At 42.5% G+C, this 17500-nt stretch overlaps 2 protein-coding genes across 5 annotated transcripts in view; both read right to left on the reverse strand.

Moving 5' to 3' along the window:
- The window catches only part of pdxkb (pyridoxal (pyridoxine, vitamin B6) kinase b), a 15287-nt gene extending 5660 nt beyond the window's left edge, over positions 1–9627 (reverse strand). The window contains exons 1-2 of the mRNA XM_034551486.1: positions 9065–9627; positions 2910–2964 (exon numbers count right to left, since the gene is read on the reverse strand). Of these exons, the coding sequence (XP_034407377.1) occupies positions 2910–2964; positions 9065–9145 (136 nt within the window). The 5' untranslated portion in view covers positions 9146–9627. The remainder of the gene's footprint in view (positions 1–2909; positions 2965–9064) is intronic.
- A 268-nt stretch (positions 9628–9895) lies between these two features.
- Positions 9896–15650, reverse strand: LOC117743718 (armadillo-like helical domain-containing protein 4). Of its 4 annotated transcripts, none has more exons than XM_034551483.1 (9): positions 15272–15650; positions 14604–14706; positions 14376–14465; positions 13863–14152; positions 12257–13694; positions 11832–11993; positions 11520–11580; positions 10776–10900; positions 9896–10471 (listed from the first exon to the last, which is right to left on the reverse strand). In XM_034551483.1, the coding sequence occupies exons 1-9, from the start codon at positions 15308–15310 to the stop codon at positions 10443–10445; spliced, it is 2337 nt and encodes a 778-aa protein (XP_034407374.1). In that variant the 5' UTR covers positions 15311–15650; the 3' UTR covers positions 9896–10442. The 4 variants fall into 4 exon arrangements, with proteins under 4 accessions (XP_034407374.1, XP_034407373.1, XP_034407372.1 ...); XM_034551482.1 differs by having other exon boundaries at positions 12257–13646; positions 13695–14152; XM_034551481.1 differs by having other exon boundaries at positions 9897–10471; positions 12257–14152.
- Positions 15651–17500: the final 1850 nt, after the last annotated feature.

A 17500-nucleotide genomic window follows, 5' to 3' on the forward strand; every position in this document is an offset into this window, starting at 1 on the left:
TCTCTCTCTCTCTCTCTATTCACCTTCTCGGATGCAGACGGCATCTTCAATGTGACACACACGAATTACAGACCCTCCTTGAAGAAAATTGCAAATGCCGGTTTCCCACGAGATCCGATTACACGGGCACACGTTAAGGTCACTGAAACAAAAGCATCACGCCGCGGGTGTGAGGATCGTCGTCCTCGTTGAGGAACCTCAAGGCGTCGTCCTCGGCCGTGTCATTGTCTACTCCGTACGACATTAACCGTGACACCTGTGATTACAATAGCCATTCTTATCTTTGTCTACTTGGTCCCTTAAGATTGAAATTGAACTCGGAGCTCACAGGAATCCAGTCTAAAAACCTGCAAGCAGACGGTAATCTCCGGTCGCATTCTCTCTCCTGACCACCAGGGGGCGACTCCTCTGGTTGTATAGAAGTCTATGCTTCACGTGTTAAAGCTGCATTCTCTCTCTTGACCACCAGGGGGCGACTCCTCTGGTTGTATAGAAGTCTATGCTTCATGTGTTAAAGCTGCATTCTCTCTCCTGACCACCAGGGGGCGACTCCTCTGGTTGTATAGAAGTCTATGCTTCACGTGTTAAAGCTGCATTCTCTCTACTGACCACCAGGGGGCGACTCCTCTGGTTGTATAGAAGTCTATGCTTCATGTGTTTAAGCTGCATTCTCTCTCCTGACCACCAGGGGGCGACTCCTCTGGTTGTATAGAAGTCTACGCTTCATGTGTTTAAGCTGCATTCTCTCTCCTGACCACCAGGGGGCGACTCCTCTGGTTGTATAGAAGTCTATGCTTCACGTGTTAAAGCTGCATTCTCTCTCCTGACCACCAGGGGGCGACTCCTCTGGTTGTATAGAAGTCTATGCTTCACGTGTTTAAGCTGCATTCTCTCTCCTGACCACCAGGGGGCGACTCCTCTGGTTGTATAGAAGTCCATGCTTCACGTGTTAAAGCTGCATTCTCTCTACTGACCACCAGGGGGCGACTCCTCTGGTTGTATAGAAGTCTATGCTTCATGTGTTAAAGCTGCATTCTCTCTCTTGACCACCAGGGGGCGACTCCTCTGGTTGTATAGAAGTCTATGCTTCATGTGTTAAAGCTGCATTCTCTCTCTTGACCACCAGGGGGCGACTCCTCTGGTTGTATAGAAGTCTATGCTTCATGTGTTAAAGCTGCATTCTCTCTCCTGACCACCAGGGGGCGACTCCTCTGGTTGTATAGAAGTCTATATAAATGACTACTTCTCTTGATGTATTCCCTCAGTAAACATTGTAAACATTAGTTTTTGGTCTCAATCTCTAGTTTCAAGTCTTCTTCAATACAGCGTGATGTTCATTTAGTAAATTATGGTAATTTAGATTCAAATAGAGCATAAAGTGTGGAGGAAATGTATCATAGTGTTCTTCTAAATGTCGTCGTATAGCTCATCTTGACCTAGTCTGATCGGCGCCAGCGTAAAAGGGACAATAGCAGAATTAATCTTATTATTGTTTAAGCGTCGTCTTCTATTTTGCTTTTCTGTCTCGCCTCTCAGGGCCGCAGCCAAACAACATCTTGTAGGCACCGTGGCCCGTGAAGGAAGGAAGGATTCATTATTATTAATTATTCCACGTTTCTCTTTCATGAATGCTTAAAAGACATTTTAAGTGTTTCACATGACATTTGTTTTCTCTCCAGGAGATTTTAAACGGTTCATTAGCGTTACATAGAGCAGGGTACGCTTCAGGGCGGGGCTACATCACTCCTCCGCATAGTTTGTATCGTGGTACAGTTGCTGACGGTTTTGAGAGGTGGGTAGTACTTCATTTGTGGGTAAAAATCCAGATTAATTCACTTAAAATAAAGACTGAGCGTGACACTTGACGTTAGTCGTTAGGGATATTTGAAAACTGCTAATAATTAGGCTAAACTTTAATCTGTTTTTCTATGTTGGAGAGAAAATAGTTTCCAAAAGAAAGACACTGTTGTCTTAATGTAAATTACAGCCTTTTTCCTCCGTCTCTCGCCCACGCGACAACGCCTATAAAATTACGCTCACCCTCGTCTGCAACGCTGCAATCAACAATCTCCACGACAATGAAAATGAAGTAACGCGGCTGGTTATAAACGACCCTCTCACCAGCGTAGGAACCCAAAACCTTCGTCATCAATAAGATGTCAAACTGCTCGACGGTGACCTCCTCCTCATGTCAACCGTGACATGAGGGGGTCACCAGCCATTAGTATTATTAACTAAATACTATGTTTAGAGGAGGGTGGGAAGCCTGACACTTGTTCTACCTTTTTAGGTTTTTTTTTATCATCATAAAAAGGCACAAAAAAAAACACTTTTCTTTTAAGTTGCAAAAAAACAAATTGAAAAGTGCATTTCATTTTTGTCAATATTCATCTTCATGTTGCTAGCAGGGAAACTGGTGGGGCGTCTCCTAGCAACCAGTCGACAAATATATAAGGATAAAAGGTATAAGTAACTTACTTTTTCTACCTTTTTAGGTTTTTTAATCATCATTTAAGTTGCACAAACAAAAATTCCAGTTCAGTACTTGCGCGGTTGTGTTGATGTTAAAGAAAGAGGGTAATTTAGGGATTTAGTGCCCATTGTTTTTGTTTAGTTCACACGTTGTTTTTGATAGTTCCAAGTTTCCTCGTGTGCCCAGACCTCCTCTATCTTTTTGTTCTCTCATGGCCAGACCTTCGAACTCCCACCGTTTTGGTTAACTCGTGGCATTTTGTTTTGTAAATAAAAATGAATCCTCAAAATGATTTTTTTTATTTTTTATTATGTGGCCAAACCACAGTTCATATCGTTTAACTTGTGTATAATAAATACCCACATCCCTTGCCCTGTGGTATGCATGTCATACATGTATACACTCACTCAGAAATACGCCATTTCATCCGTCTTACCTGTGTGGTTGGAGAACTGGACAGAGTTGATGGAGTCCACCTCAAACCCTAACACCTGGAGGACAGAGGGAAGGAACCAGGAGTCAGAGGAGACACAGCTGAACATGTGCAAGTGTAGTCGTACAAACGCAACACAACACGTACACGCAGCAGCAGCTACCGAGCTAATTACGATATTCGATCTACTCGTAGCTCTCAGGGTGTCTTCAGCCATCTAGTGCGCCACCGTGTTCATCAGCCAGTCGACAACTTTGTCTTTATTTTGGCAAAAGAGACGAAAAAAAACACTACAAAGAGCTATAACAAAGAAGTTTTGTCTTCTGAAAGCACCGATAGCCATCTTTTGAAAATAGCATCACATGACATGAATAATAATATAGTGACGCTCGTCATAGTGGTAAACCGCAGCACGTAAAACACATATCTGGAACTCAAACCGGTCCATAACAGAGTGAAACATGCACAGATCTGAAACCAGAATCCAACCCTCGGCGTCCTCCCGTCTGTCTTTCTTTCTTTTTTGTTTTAATTACCAGGAAGAAGAGCAACAGGAAGACACGCGATCCATCCACGTGCGCGGTGAATTGTTATCTGAGTGACTTTATTTTAATTAACGGTTGAAACGGGAAGCGGGCGGACTGAACGAGCTCTTTGTTTCTTTTCAAATCGTCCGTCGCATTGAGAGAGACGGCAATCTGCTTTCAGAGGGGAGAGGCAGCGACTTGACCCCTTTGACCTTGAGCTTCTTTTTTTTTTTTTTTAAAGGGACATTTATGGAAACACAGTCCTGGTGGACATACTTGTGAATGATCTTATTCCAATTGTTGGGATTTTGTAATAATAATATCCCGTATTTGTCACTTGTTCTTGAGCTAATTATCTTAAAAGAAGTTCTCAGTGTTAAGTGTTGATTGCCGCTTTATTGGCTACACTTAAATATAATGCAGTAAAAACAAACATAGAAAATACTGAGTTTTCTTTCTTTTTTTTTTAAAAACAATTTCATTGAGGAGTTAATTCTTTTAATAATAAAAAAGGTCAAAACAAGGACGTTGGAGTTCATGTCCGCAGGGGCAATTTAACGGCTGTATTTTGCGGTACTGTTGTATTGTGTTATATTCCACATTGATTTGAGTGACACAAGATTAGAAACACACCCAACACCATAAACTAGAGCCTCTAAAATGACCATAATATGAACTGAACATTAAATGAAGGAGGGATTCATTGCAGGGCGTTTGCATTCAGTGTGTATTCACTTTAGTTCGGTCTACCTAATACACTTAGAGCACAGACCACCACAACTTTAATTAAACATGGATTTCCCACTCAAGACAAAGGCTTCTTGTTATTCACAACAACAACAACAACAACAAAAAAGAAGTTACCAACTCTTTCAGCATGCCTTCTAATTACTTGCAGTTAAATTTAGAATTGATTTGGAGTTGTTTTTTTCCTTCTGCCGGCCAATTAAATGTACTCTAAAAGATCTGTTTCCCTGAATAAAAAGGTGTTTGACTGTTGGGTGTAAAACTGGGTTTTCGGCTCCAGAATATGTTATTTAGGTCACATCCTTTCTCGCTCTATTCATAAGCCTCAAGTCGGTGACACAGATGAGTGTTTACAACGCTGCTGACTGGAAAGCGTCGTCAGAGACGGAGGATATTAACCGCGATTATAAACATTTAGTCTTTTTTTTTTTTTTTTTGGAGGAAGCACTTCCAGCACTTGTGGTAATTCCCAGATGAGGAAGGCCTTCCAGCAACTCACAAACTGAGTAGAGAGAGAGTCCCTTGGCTTTGCGTTAGCTCCTCTACTTTTAGCATTAGCTTACTAACACGAAAAGCACATGTCTGTGTTGTACTGGTGACCGTTTCCCTGTGTGTGCATCGTCTTTTTGTTATTCAGTTAGGGGCGGATTTGCACTGGAACCTACAATATGTTTCTTATCCAGTCTATAACCCAAGACAATAATTATGTTAAAAATACTTGTTTTGTTAGACGAGACAACAGCCATGCTAGCAGCTCTCTGAGGCTGAGCTTAAAGCTAAATGCTAATGTAGGCGTGCTAAAATCCTGATTAAATACATTTAGCTATAATGTTAACCATGTTCACCATCTTAGCATGTTAGCATGCACACAAAGTGCAGCTGAGGCTGATGGGAAAGTCTTTGGACAAGCTAAGTCTTTAGCTAACTAAGTCTTTAGCTAACGCAAGCCAAGACAAGCTAACTTATTTATTTATTTTCTATTATAATTCATCGTCCAGGATCCGTGACTGACTCAACAGAAATACATGTCAAACTACTTAATTAGAAGTGACTCTTAGCTGAACTCTTCATTTGACGAGAAATTACCAACAAAACTCTCATTGTGAATGATTGATCGGGTACCACGGTTATTGATTAAAATCAAGCCTCAAGAAACAAGTTGAAGCACTGAACTCAGGTCTGTGTGGCTACAGACGATGAAGAAGTTCCTCTGAAGGACCCCTTTTGGATCAATATCATCTGAAACTGAGTGAGGCGCCTCAGCGGAGTGTAATGAACAACGGCGAAGAAAGAAAAAAAACGCCCCGCGTCAGCAGATCGCCAGCTGGCCGACGTGTCCTTGAGCAAAACAACGGCCTGTTCCAGGGACGCAGCTCTGACGTCGGAAACCTCCCCGCCCCCCCTCCCCCCCCCCCCCCCGACCTTTTGAGAATAAATAACCCATCACATTGATAATTCACCTTTTCACAGTCTCTCACACGACAGGAAATAATCAGCTTAGTTATTTTTTTTTAATCTTGAGCAGAACGTCCTCGTTTTTTTCCCCGCTTGTAATTGCATTTGGGAGAAAAATCACACACATAACTAAATTAAAAAAAATAATACCAATTCTATTTAACTCCGTATTCACAATTGGGTGCCAGAAGGCAGGCGCCCGAGCTGAAATCGTGTCTCTATGTGAATACTGAATCTACCCGGTCCGGCTCTAAAGCATCTTCAGTGAGGTCACCGGGAGGAATCCTGTGGCGGCCAATCAGAGCGCCGCTCTAATGCCGTCAGCACACACGGAGAGCGGGAGGGATGCCCTGCACGTCGTCATCATCATCTTATCCCTCGTCTCAAACACCAACTGAATCACGCTTGTGACTCTGAATAGTAAGAGCAGCTCTGTCGCTGGCCTGCGGGCTCTAAACTAGTCTACAAGCGTCAGTATAACACTGTAAAGTTAAAACGTAACTCGGTGGCTGATGATTAAACTGGAGTTGAATCCAACTGCACGTTTACATCATTGTTATTCCTTTTTTCATCTCGTTAAAGTGCATAAAGAAAACCCAAAGGAACAGTCAGATACATAAGGGCTAATTAAGATTGTGAAAGGCTCTTGCGAGACTATTTAAAGTCATATTCTGGCAAAATTATTTGAAGCGACACATACTTACATTATATACTTATATTAATATTTGATGATTGTAATAATGGTACTTTTTTCTATTCTGTTTTACTTAGGCTTTGACACTTAAGCAACAATATATACATATATGTATACATACACATATATAAATTGTGTATATATAAAATATGTATATAAATTATATGTATATATATATATAAAAATTTGATATATAATATATATATAAAATAAAACTATATATATAACAAATATGTGTATAAAATATATACATAAACTAAAAATAAAAATATATAAAATATATGTGTATAATTTATATATATACATATATATGTGTATAAATTATATATATATATATACATTTTATATATATAAAAATTATATATATATATATATATCTATATTATAGATATATATATATTTATTTATAATATAATTTATAATAAGTTTATATATATATAAACATATATACATACACACATACATACATATACACAGACAAATCTCTTTTTTTTTATTGTATTTATTTGTAAAGGGCTATGTGCAGTGGCAATAAATGTGAAATCTTATTTCCTCCCAGAAATCAATTAAGTGTTATTGTTTTTCAACACTTGGAAAAATGCATCTGACAACACATATTGTATTGGGGAGGTGGAAATATGAAATACTACTTAATAATAACCTTAATGTAACCTACTTTGAGTGAGCAGTACACATAGTACACGTAGTACACTCGTAGTGTATGCAGTGCAATGCACTGTAACGATCAGTGTCTAGTCTGAGCTTCACAAGGCTGCACTGGTGAAACTCTATTTCAACATTAGTCTGGTACAAACAGGTCTTAATCATCGATAGTTGGACATTAGTGGCCGCGCTGAAGCTGGTGACATGCATGAAAGCCCAGCAGCCATTAGGAAAACCACAAAATACACCCTGGGGGCGCAGCGGGGCTAAAAATAGACCGGCCACTTCTCACAACAAGAGACTTGTCTTTCGGGATGCCGGGACTTGTATATACCGTCGGCCTACAACCAGCCTCGCTGCAGCCGGTGGAAAATATGAAAACTATAACAAGTCACCGGCATCATTGTTGGCGATTATAGACCCCAAGCAATCACCGTTATCGTCCTCCCGTCAACATAAGGGATCATAAAAGGGAAGTGACTATCACTTTTATGGCCAGGAGGATCTCATAGCCTCCGTGTTCGTTTTTTAACATCGTCAAACAAACGGCTCAAAAAGCTGGACTCGACAAATCTCCATCTCTTCAAAATCCGCTTTGTTGCCAGTCAAGTTTAACGATTATCGAGAGTGACCTTTAACATAATGTAGAGAATATGTTAAGATAAATTAGCAGATTCACACCATTAACAATTATTAATTTTCCCTTCGTGAGGGGAATGCGTTTCTTCAATTCTCCCGTGACTGTCTTGATTAATTACCAGTTAAAAGGATACTGGACAGGCGTTATAACCGCTTAAGGACATTTCATTAAAACCGCAATATGAGCAAATTAAATTATGTGGGAGATTTATAATTAAAAAAAAAAAAAAAGGTCAGATGGACGGTATCACAATTAGTCGTTTACGATTCTGCTAAATGTAACTTGCAAGACAACTACACACAATTAACCTGTGTACAAACAAAGAGCAACACATCCCTTTTCAGCAGCAATCAATGCTTTCAGTGCCACTGAACTTCATAAACAAAGCGTGCGTGGTCTTCAAGCCTTTGTGACACTAAACAAAATGTACCTGTGTGCAATTGTTCCAAGAAAAAAAGAAAAAACCTTTCCAACTCCCCCAAATCTGCGCAAGTTTACTAGAACAGCAGCAAGCAGCTGTATTGACTATCTGGCCGTCCTGTGGTTGTGGACTTGCAGCTTATCGCTGCAGGGGAGGCTGGATTTGAGTCCAGATGTTCACCTACACATCAGCCGCCTGTCTGAGGCAGCAGACTCCCCGCGGTGATTGGTGAACACCTTTTTTCTGGGTACAAAAAGTCCCTTTTACCCCTTCAGGTTACCAGTAGTTTAGCTATTTTTGCAAACCCCTACCAGGCCGGCAGCTTTTTTTTTTTCTTCTCCAGACAGCCGAGATATCCTCAGTCTCACCTCAGAGTAGGGGTCTCTTTAAATAAACATCAGGGGGTCCATTATCGGACACAACTCTTCCACCTCTGGAATTTAAAACGTCAAAGCCATTGATCACTAGTTTAAGCAACACACGTTTGTCTCGTGCATGGGTGATAATAAAAAAAAAACACCTTGCACCCCTCCACACAAACAGGTTCCTCCTCGTCACACCGTCAAATAAAGAATATAGGAAGGCAAGAAAAGCTGCCATATTATCACCCATCTTCCCCACTGACGTGGTTTGAGGACCATCGTTGTGTGAATGGAGGGGAACCGGAAACACGACACCTGTCGTTACGTGTGTTGCTCGACGTCGAGATGATAGTACTGATATTTTTGGGGGCTTTTCACGGCACGTTTCGCGAAGCCGTCGTTTATGGATAATAAATACAACTAACCGTTAGTGATCGATTTTAGGCGGATGGCCTCGATTTATGTTCGCGGAGGTAGGACCAACTTTAAAACGGCGTAATTATCGGGTATCGTCGGCAAAAAAAAAAAAAAAACCAGGATGACACCACCAGTCCGTTTGGGAAAATTCGCAGTCCGATATATATATATATATATATTTTTTGGACAGGGTGCCGTTGTCCGATTATGGGCGCACGCGAGTTGTATTTACCTGTAACGGGAACGAGGCGCTCTTGTTGCCCACGTATCCCCGGACTACGTGGCTCTGTATGGACAGCACGCGGCACTCCATGGCGGCTCCCGGTCGAGCCGAGGGACGGGCGAGGATAATCCGTTACTTCGACGTTCAACCACGTCAACACATAACCGGGACGAAGGAAGAAAAAGAGCCAATTTAAAAACGGAACGCTGCCAGTCGGGAAGAAGCGGCCGTTAGCTAGCGAGCTAACCAGCTGTGTGAGCCGTGAGCTCGTGGGGGTGGTGGGAGCGCGTGATGTGCAGTGAGCGCGTGTGAGCGAGAGCGAGAGAGAGAGAGAGAGAGAGCGAGCGTGCGGCTGGTAACGCGCATACACAAAACCAACGGTTTTAGCAACGGCAGTTATGGCGTTATTAATTTTGAAGTTAACGTGTGGCGAACTGACGATTAAAAAAAGAAAAAATGTGTGTCACGAGCTGTACACCGAGGGGTCACGTGCAGCTTCACGAACACTGAAGGACAAGATAACACACGCCGGTATTCTGCGCAGGCAATCTGAGTGCTCGCCTAAATCCAGTGACGTCACCGCAGGGCCACTTCCAGCGCATCCCGATCAACACAGCTGGAATTGAATGAAGGCGAACGACGGCTCTCTTCTCATTTTTATTATATTTTTATTATATTGTGTCGCTGCACTCTGCATGGCCGAATTATTTTTTTTATAAAATGTTTTACATTATTTTATTACTCTTGACGGCTATTTTTCTCAGGCACAATAAAGGACACGCGCTTATTTAAAAAAAAAAAAAAAAAGAAGATATTTCGCTTCTTTTTTTTTAGGACGTTGTTTTGTGTGTGTGTGGTTGTGACTGTGGTTGTGACTCACGCCATCTCTTATCACAGAGTCGTGACTGTGGGGGGGATCTGACTTGGCAAAGACTGCCTCTGTCACCACACAGCAGAGAGAGAGAGAGAGAGAGGGAAGAGCAAGAACGAGCAGAAAGAGGGAGAGTGTGAGGACATAGAGAGGTAGACGGTGATAAATGGAGTCAAATAGAAAAGGTTGACCTGACAGCTCCACCTGCTGTTCACACAGGCCTCGATGCTCTGTGACGCTTTAATTACATTTAACATAAAACACACAACATCTGAGAACAACATAATTGAATGCACTACTATCATTATTGCACAATAAAAACAAACAGCCATGTAGTACATGTTCATTATGGCAAATCACCTAAACAAACTTCACGTGCTTCCTCTTCTCTCTTTCTGTTCTCCGATGGAGTGAAATGCGAAACGAGGAGGTAATGGAGGGGGAAGGGGTTAAGGAAGAAAACAGAGTGTGTGTAGGTGTGTGTGTGTGTGTGTGGTAGGGGGTAGATGTCACGGATCATTTGGAGTCCTGGTCCAATTGTGGCTCTAAAGAGAAAACAGTCAGAAATGAAAGCATCATGTTCCAGAGGTAAAAAACAAACAAAAAAAACACACAATTCATAATCTAGATTTTTTTTTTTACATAAACAAACACGCAAATAACTATGAATCGGGGAACTTCTTGTTAGTGATGAGGACTGAGAAGAACTTCAGTCACAAGAAAGAAAGTGTTTTTCTTCACCTCAAATACTTCATTTTTATTAATTGAATAATCAACACAGGGAATGTCTTTGAAACAAATATATTTAAATGGAGTCTTAAGTCCTCTGTGACTGAACTTCTCTCTCACCTGTGAAGGTGAACCGAGGGAAGCTGCTCAGGTCTCCTCCTCCATAAAGTCTCCGGAGCTTTGCCGTCTCCTCTGATAGGTACTTTTCGTAGTCTGGCTCCGCCTCCAACGGTCCTCCATTCAACCTCAGAGGAAGAGGAGATAGAAGATGGGGAATTTAATAAATCTCTCCTTCAACATCACATCTCAAACTCACAGTTTCCATCTTAAACTCACCGCTACTGTAATATAAGTGAATTTAACCTTTAAAACAGGAAGTCTCTTGAAATCCATTATCTGTTTTTTCAAGAGAGTCTAAAAGGCTGCATGAATAATTAACATTAAAATACTCAAAGTCACATTCAAACATTTAACACAATAATATAAAACGTAAAAAGACTCCATCCCTGCCCTTTTTAAACAGTTATATTTCACATTAAATCTCCTTTTTTTATTAGTAATTTTTAATCTGAATGATACAATGGCAGAAGCTACATTTTAAAAATATTTCTATTATAACAGCATTCACGACACATTAATAAATAACTCGAGGCCCTTCAAAAAAATAGTGCAACAGTTTGGGAAATGTCTTTTTAAGAGTTAAATGAGTGGATCAATACCACTCCATGTATGTGTGTTACATCCCAAAATGTAGAACTGTTCCCTTCAACAAACCAGATGGAATTGAACTATGTGTCCTTTGGTATTTTAGGCATATTGAATATACATAAATGTAATATAACCGGACACCTCTTTTGTCTCTACCTGCGCATGTTGTTGTATTCTTTGATCTTCTCCAGGAAGAGTCTCTGTACCGGATCTAAATCTGGAAAATACGAGACAACGTTGATATTCGACAATTCTGCGAAAACTTTAGCGATGACATTTTTTTTTTTTTTTAAATGACTGCTGGGGGCTGAGTGCTGCTGGTGGTCACAGTTCAGTGTGACGGACAGTTTCATAAATAAATTAATACAAAAAACATTTACTGCTGCGTAGTGTTTACTGGCGTATGCTGGATTCACCAATTGTCCAATGTGACCTATGACCTTTGTCTGTATCTGCATGTGCATTTACTCGCGTGTGCTTCTGGTCCATCTTCTTTCCCCGAGGCTTCAGTCGGTGGTCCCTCCTCCTCCTCCTCCTCCTCCTCCTCCTCCTCCTCCAGCACTTCCTCCTTCAGATCATCTGTCACGTCAGGTGCTGCATCGACGTCGACTGACCCGGCGGCAACCGTTGCTATGGTAACAACCCGAGACACAGGACAGAAGACTGATTACACAATCAACACAATCGTTTTTGTAAGTCTCCATTACAGGGGTAAAAAAAATAAAAGAAATATTTCAACTAACTTGAAGCAAAGAAAGCAAATAAATAGTTTTTTTTTTTTTTTAACTATTCCTTTTGAATTAGCGTGACTCAAAAAGTGAGAGCTGTATCTACGACCAGCTCCACCTTCTGCTCCCACTAACGCCTTTTCCACCTTCAGGAGTCCAACGTACCGGCCGAAGTATTCGCTCTCACGGCTTCCCGACCGATCCGGTCTCCCGTTGCCGCGCTCACAGGAGTAGGAATGGAAAAGAGCTGCTCCTCCATCAGCGCGTCCATCTGCAGATCTTCAGCCAGAAATAGAGCCTCGGGCGCCTCTTCAGGCGGCACTACGTCCTCCACCTCCGTCTTCTGCTCTCCGGCCACGATTTCGGCCGCTTTATCCAAAAGAGTCATGGTTTCGCTCAGAGATTCCTTCTCCAGAGTTCCCAAGGAGGCCTCGACCTCGGCCAAAGTCACAGACTCCAGGCTCATGGCCTCCAGCACGACGACGGCGGCTTCAGAGATGGAATCTAACGTTAATAATTCAGCCTCGGCCGTCTCCTCAAAAAGCGCCTCGTCGTCTATCGCGGTCGCAACTTCCAACTTCTCCTCTTTTGCCGGCGCGTCGGCTTCGTCCTCGAGCGCGTTCCTCGTTTCAAGACCTCCAACTTCTGCTTCTACTTCCGCTAGAGTTCTGGACTCCAGGATCACGGCTTCGGTTCCGGTGGCCGTCTCCTCCGTCCGCTCTCCAGCCGATCCACCTGTTGGATCGGCTGGAGTCTTGGGAGGAGTGAGACAGAGAAGCTTGACACTTTCACCTTCCAACTCTTGAAGGTCCTCCGACAAAGAGTCCCATTTCGAGAGCACTTCGGTTAAACTCTCACGCTCGTCTTCACTCTTGGCTCCAATCTCCGTCTGGACCAACAGCTTCCGGACCTGTTTTTCCGCCTGTTCATCCAGAACCGTTATCTTTCGGAGGAGCTTGTCGGCTTCGAAGGACGCCACTAAAACCTGGTCCACGTGGAGCGTTATGGACTCTAAGGTCATCTCTTCAGACCTGTTCGCTACCTCCTCCGCTACGGCATTTACCGATTCCATTGTGGATTCTTTTGTGGGTTCGTTTTTCAAGGTCAAGGGTGCAGATTCTTCTGCGTTCTGGATTGAGGCGGAGTGCGAGAGGTTGTCGCCTGATTCAGTTTCTATTGCAGTCTCTATTGTACCTTCAGAAACCGGAGAAGCGCCGGCCTCTACTGCTGGTTCTATTGTGGTTTCTATCAAAGGTTCTTCTTCGGCAGCGTGCGAGAGGTTAACAGGACCCAAGTCTGTTACTTTTTGAGTCGCTACGTCTATCGGAGGCTCAACTGGACCCTCAGCAGCAGCAGCTCTGGTTTCTAGTGTTCCCACGGTAAAATGGCTGACTTCTACCAGCGACTCTATTGTGGTTTCTATCAAAGGTTCTACTTTGGCACTGTAGGAAACGTCCAAGCTTTTGGTTTGCACTTCTTCAGCTGGAGCTTCTACTGAAGGCTCCACTGGGTGGGATAGGGTATGCTCCATTGGGTGGGATAGGGTATGTTCCACTTGGTGGGATAGGGTATGCTCCATTGGGTGGGATAGGGTATGCTCCACTTGGTGGGATAGGGTATGCTCCATTGGGTGGGATAGGGTATGCTCCATTGGGTGGGATAGGGTATGCTCCATTGGGTGGGATAGGGTATGCTCCATTGGGTGGGCTAGGGTATGCTCCACTTGGTGGGATAGGGTATGCTCCATTGGGTGGGATAGGGTATGCTCCACTTGGTGGGATAGGGTATGCTCCACTTGGTGGGATAGGGTATGCTCCATTGGCGACTCTATTGTGGTTTCTATTAAGACTTCTACTGCGGCTGCTCCGGATGCTAATGATGCCGGTGTTGAACCCGAGGTTGTAGGAACAGTCGCACTGGAAAAACTACGAGCATTGATGTGTTTAAAACTAGAAGCGGCCGGAGGGATGGACGCTGCCGGCTCGGTCTTCGACAAAGGAGGATCGTTTGAGGAGGAGACGTTCATCGAGGAAAAGGTGGTGGGAGGTTTGGTAGTCCGAGCTGTTGGAGGCAGGGAAGAGGAGGAAAGGAGGGGGGGGAAAGGGACATGGAGAGGAGGGAAAGAGGAACAAGTAAAACCACTAGTTTGACGAAGAAGACATTTAAACTTGCTGGGAGAAAAACATACAAATAAAAACTGTCAGAATCTGAGGAAAATAAATAATCAAGACTTCATTCTGGCGCTCCCCCCGCCCCCCTCCCTCCGGAGTGTGCGGATGTTTACCAGCAGGTGGCGCCGTGTCCAGTCCAGGCTGGTGGAAGAGTTCCCCCAGAAGTTTAGCGACATCCAATGCCGGCTGCTTCTGGGCCTTCTCTGAAAACAGACACGACAGAAATCACTTCAATACAATGTCATCTTTGCATTAAAACAAAGTGTGTGTATGTGTGTGTGTGTGTGTGTGTGTGTGTGTGTGTGTGTGTGTGTGTGTGGGTGTGTGTGTGTGTGTCTCACTGATGTGGGTCCTGCGCAGTGGTTGTTTTCTGTCTGGTGGTTTGGAGCTGAACAGTGCAGTCTGTGGCCTCCACACGACTCGGCACAACTCCCTGTTCATACACTGTAGGCGCAAATGCACACACACACACACACACACACACACACACACGCACGCACGCACACACGCAATGGCAAACTTGTTTCTAGTTTGAATAGTTAGATTTTCAGATATACATTTATGATCGTATATTTGTCCACAGATGGTAGTCAATGGTTTATGTGTGTTTTAAGGCGACCGTATCCTTTTATTCCTTTGAGATTAACTTCTTTACAATTAAACATCAAATAAGAATAATCCTTCATTAGTGCCACAGCGGGGACGTTTGCAGGAGCGTAAAAAAACAAGTAAAGTATAATAAATAAGTGACCCAGATTTAATGTGGTTGGAGACATTATTGCACATATGAGGTGTTTATGAGTATTTATATTAAACATACATGTGTTGTTGTTCTTTTCGGTGTTTACTCTGAGAGAAAAGTAAATTTTATTTACAGCTGAGGATACACAGAGTTTGACTAAACAAATGCAATATAATGTACTTTATTCATGTTTTTTATTTGAAAGTATTAATAAGGCACGGGTAGGTCATTACTATGCACAGTATTGCACACTTGTAATGTACTTACACGTAATCCTGTTCCTCTTCCAAGCAAAGCGGCAGCCATGATTGTTTAAATAAAATAAAATAATAATATGAACTGAAACAGTGTAATAACTATTTTGGTGCACGCGCAGCAGGATCGTCCGGTCGCTGTGAGGAAGTACTGAATGTCCTGGAGCTCGCTGTCCTCCACCATCACACCGTGTCTCTAATGTACAGACGGGAATATGTTTACAGGTAGTTAAAATGCACAAAAAAGCAAATCAACGAGTCGCAACGAATTAAAAAAAAAAATAATAATAATTTCCGGTGTCGACTTCTAACCGTTTGTTTGTTTGTTTGTTTGTTTGCTAGTAAACGTGTTTGTGTTTAGAAGAGCAGCCCTGTTGTGTTTTTAATGGCTTTGCGACGATCGTTACGTAAAACTGTAAGCCTCCAAAGACTGGCATTGGGATTTCAAAATAAAAGCCTCACCGAGGAGCTCTCTTTTTTTGAAATTCATAACAATTCACAACATACCTTTTAAGTAAGTTTTTACATGTATTAAATCATTTAAAGTAATGATGAAGTATTAAAACGCATTGGATCTTGTTTAGTCATAATACTTTTCAGTTTCAGTGCAATTTTCCTTCAAGATTTATAATTTGTTTGTTTAAACGTTTATTCTACAGCTCTATGGTTTCCATCTCGACTACAGCCTTATTCATTCTGCCACTGTTTACATTTTTATATTGAAGTAGGGACACACAGATATATTTTTATATATTCAAACGACAGCATGATGCTCTTAATCTCCTCCCAGATGACAGTATCTGGTACTCTTATATAACACAAGGGACGGGTCGGTTATTATTGTGTTGGCTTGCCTTAGAACTTAGTCTTAGTTTGTAGTCTTAAACATATAATCTTCCATAAAATTATATTAAACTCAAAGGGGAGATTTACGAGCTAAGCCGTAATTGTCCATAAAGTAATCAAAATTATTCAAACCTTTACCAGCTGCAACATTAAATTGACGTTAACATTTATGCCTTCATATTTATAATGCAATTAAAAATAATTATTCTGAAATGAATCATTCAGAATAATTAGTGATATTAACTTTGGTTCTTTAAGTGTATTTAATGCTAATAGTTGTGTATATAAGTAAGAGTACATAATTATGTCAAAAGTAAAGTAAAATTACTTTTTATGCAGAATCATACTTTTGGTAGTTAAAATAGTAACAACGTCCATCCATCCATTTTCAATACCGCTTATCCTCATTAGGGTCGCGGGGGCGCTGGAGCCTATCCCAGCTGACATAGGGCGAAGGCAGGGGACACCCTGGACAGGCCGCCAGTCCATCGAGGGCACATGTAGGGACATACAACCATTCACTCTCACATTCACACCTATGGGACATTTAGAGATCAATTAACCTGCAGCATGTCTTTGGACTGTGGGAGGAAGCCGGAGAGCCCGGAGAGAACCCACGCTGCCACGGGGAGAACATGCAAACTCCACACAGAAGGACCGCTCCGACCGGGAATTGAACCCGCGGCCCTCTTGCTGTGAGGCGACAGTGCTAGCCACTACACCACCGTGCAGCCATAGTAACAACGTGTTATTCATAAATGTCTATGTTTTGTTTGTCAAATCACAATTTCAGATGTAACAACAGGTAAAAAAAAAAAGCACAATAATTCTCCCAAAAATCTAGAAAGTAGCACCAAAGTAAAATACAAGTGCCTCAAAATTGTACAGAGTTACACGTCAGGTCCGTGCATTTTAAATAAATCAACTCCAGTCGGAACGCCTTTATTTTGAAGGAAGCACTGGCTTAAATTCCGGCGTTCGTGTGTCCGTCTAGACGCAGGCCGATTGGTTGGAGCGAAGACAACGCCCCCTTTTCTCTGCACGTGGCAGCACAACACGGAGCAATAACAACATCCTCTTTACCAGCTTCACTAGGACCATGACCTGGGCCCATACAGACAGCCAGAAGGCAATAGTCTGGGCCCAAGCTGCAGGCAATAGTCTGGGCCCAAGCTGCAGGCAATAGTCTGGGCCCAAGCTGCAGGCAATAGTCTGGGCCCAAGCTGCAGGCAATAGTCTGGGCCCAAGCTGCAGGCAATAGTCTGGGCCCAAGCAGCAGGCAATAGTCTGGGCCCAAACTGCAGGCAATAGGATTATGGGGTGCTATCAGAGTGTGTTTGCTGCAAGGGAATATGTTGCAAGTTAAAATTTGATTTATCAGATTTACAAATGTAAA

The sequence above is a fragment of the Cyclopterus lumpus genome, chromosome 15, assembly GCF_009769545.1.
Source record: "Cyclopterus lumpus isolate fCycLum1 chromosome 15, fCycLum1.pri, whole genome shotgun sequence".
In the NCBI taxonomy this organism is placed as follows: domain Eukaryota; kingdom Metazoa; phylum Chordata; class Actinopteri; order Perciformes; family Cyclopteridae; genus Cyclopterus; species Cyclopterus lumpus.

What these genes read in the sequence shown, in the direction of transcription:
- LOC117743718 (XM_034551481.1), bottom strand. Translation starts at nt 15,310, where the DNA reads ATGGCTGCCGCTTTGCTTGGAAGAGGAACAGGATTACGT. An exon ending in ACTGCGCAGGACCCACATCA is followed by an intron (nt 14,466 to 14,603) that starts GTGAGACACACA and finishes GTCTGTTTTCAG; the next exon opens with AGAAGGCCCAGAAGCAGCCG. An exon ending in GAATACAACAACATGCGCAG is followed by an intron (nt 10,901 to 11,519) that starts GTAGAGACAAAA and finishes TCTTCCTCTGAG; the next exon opens with GTTGAATGGAGGACCGTTGG.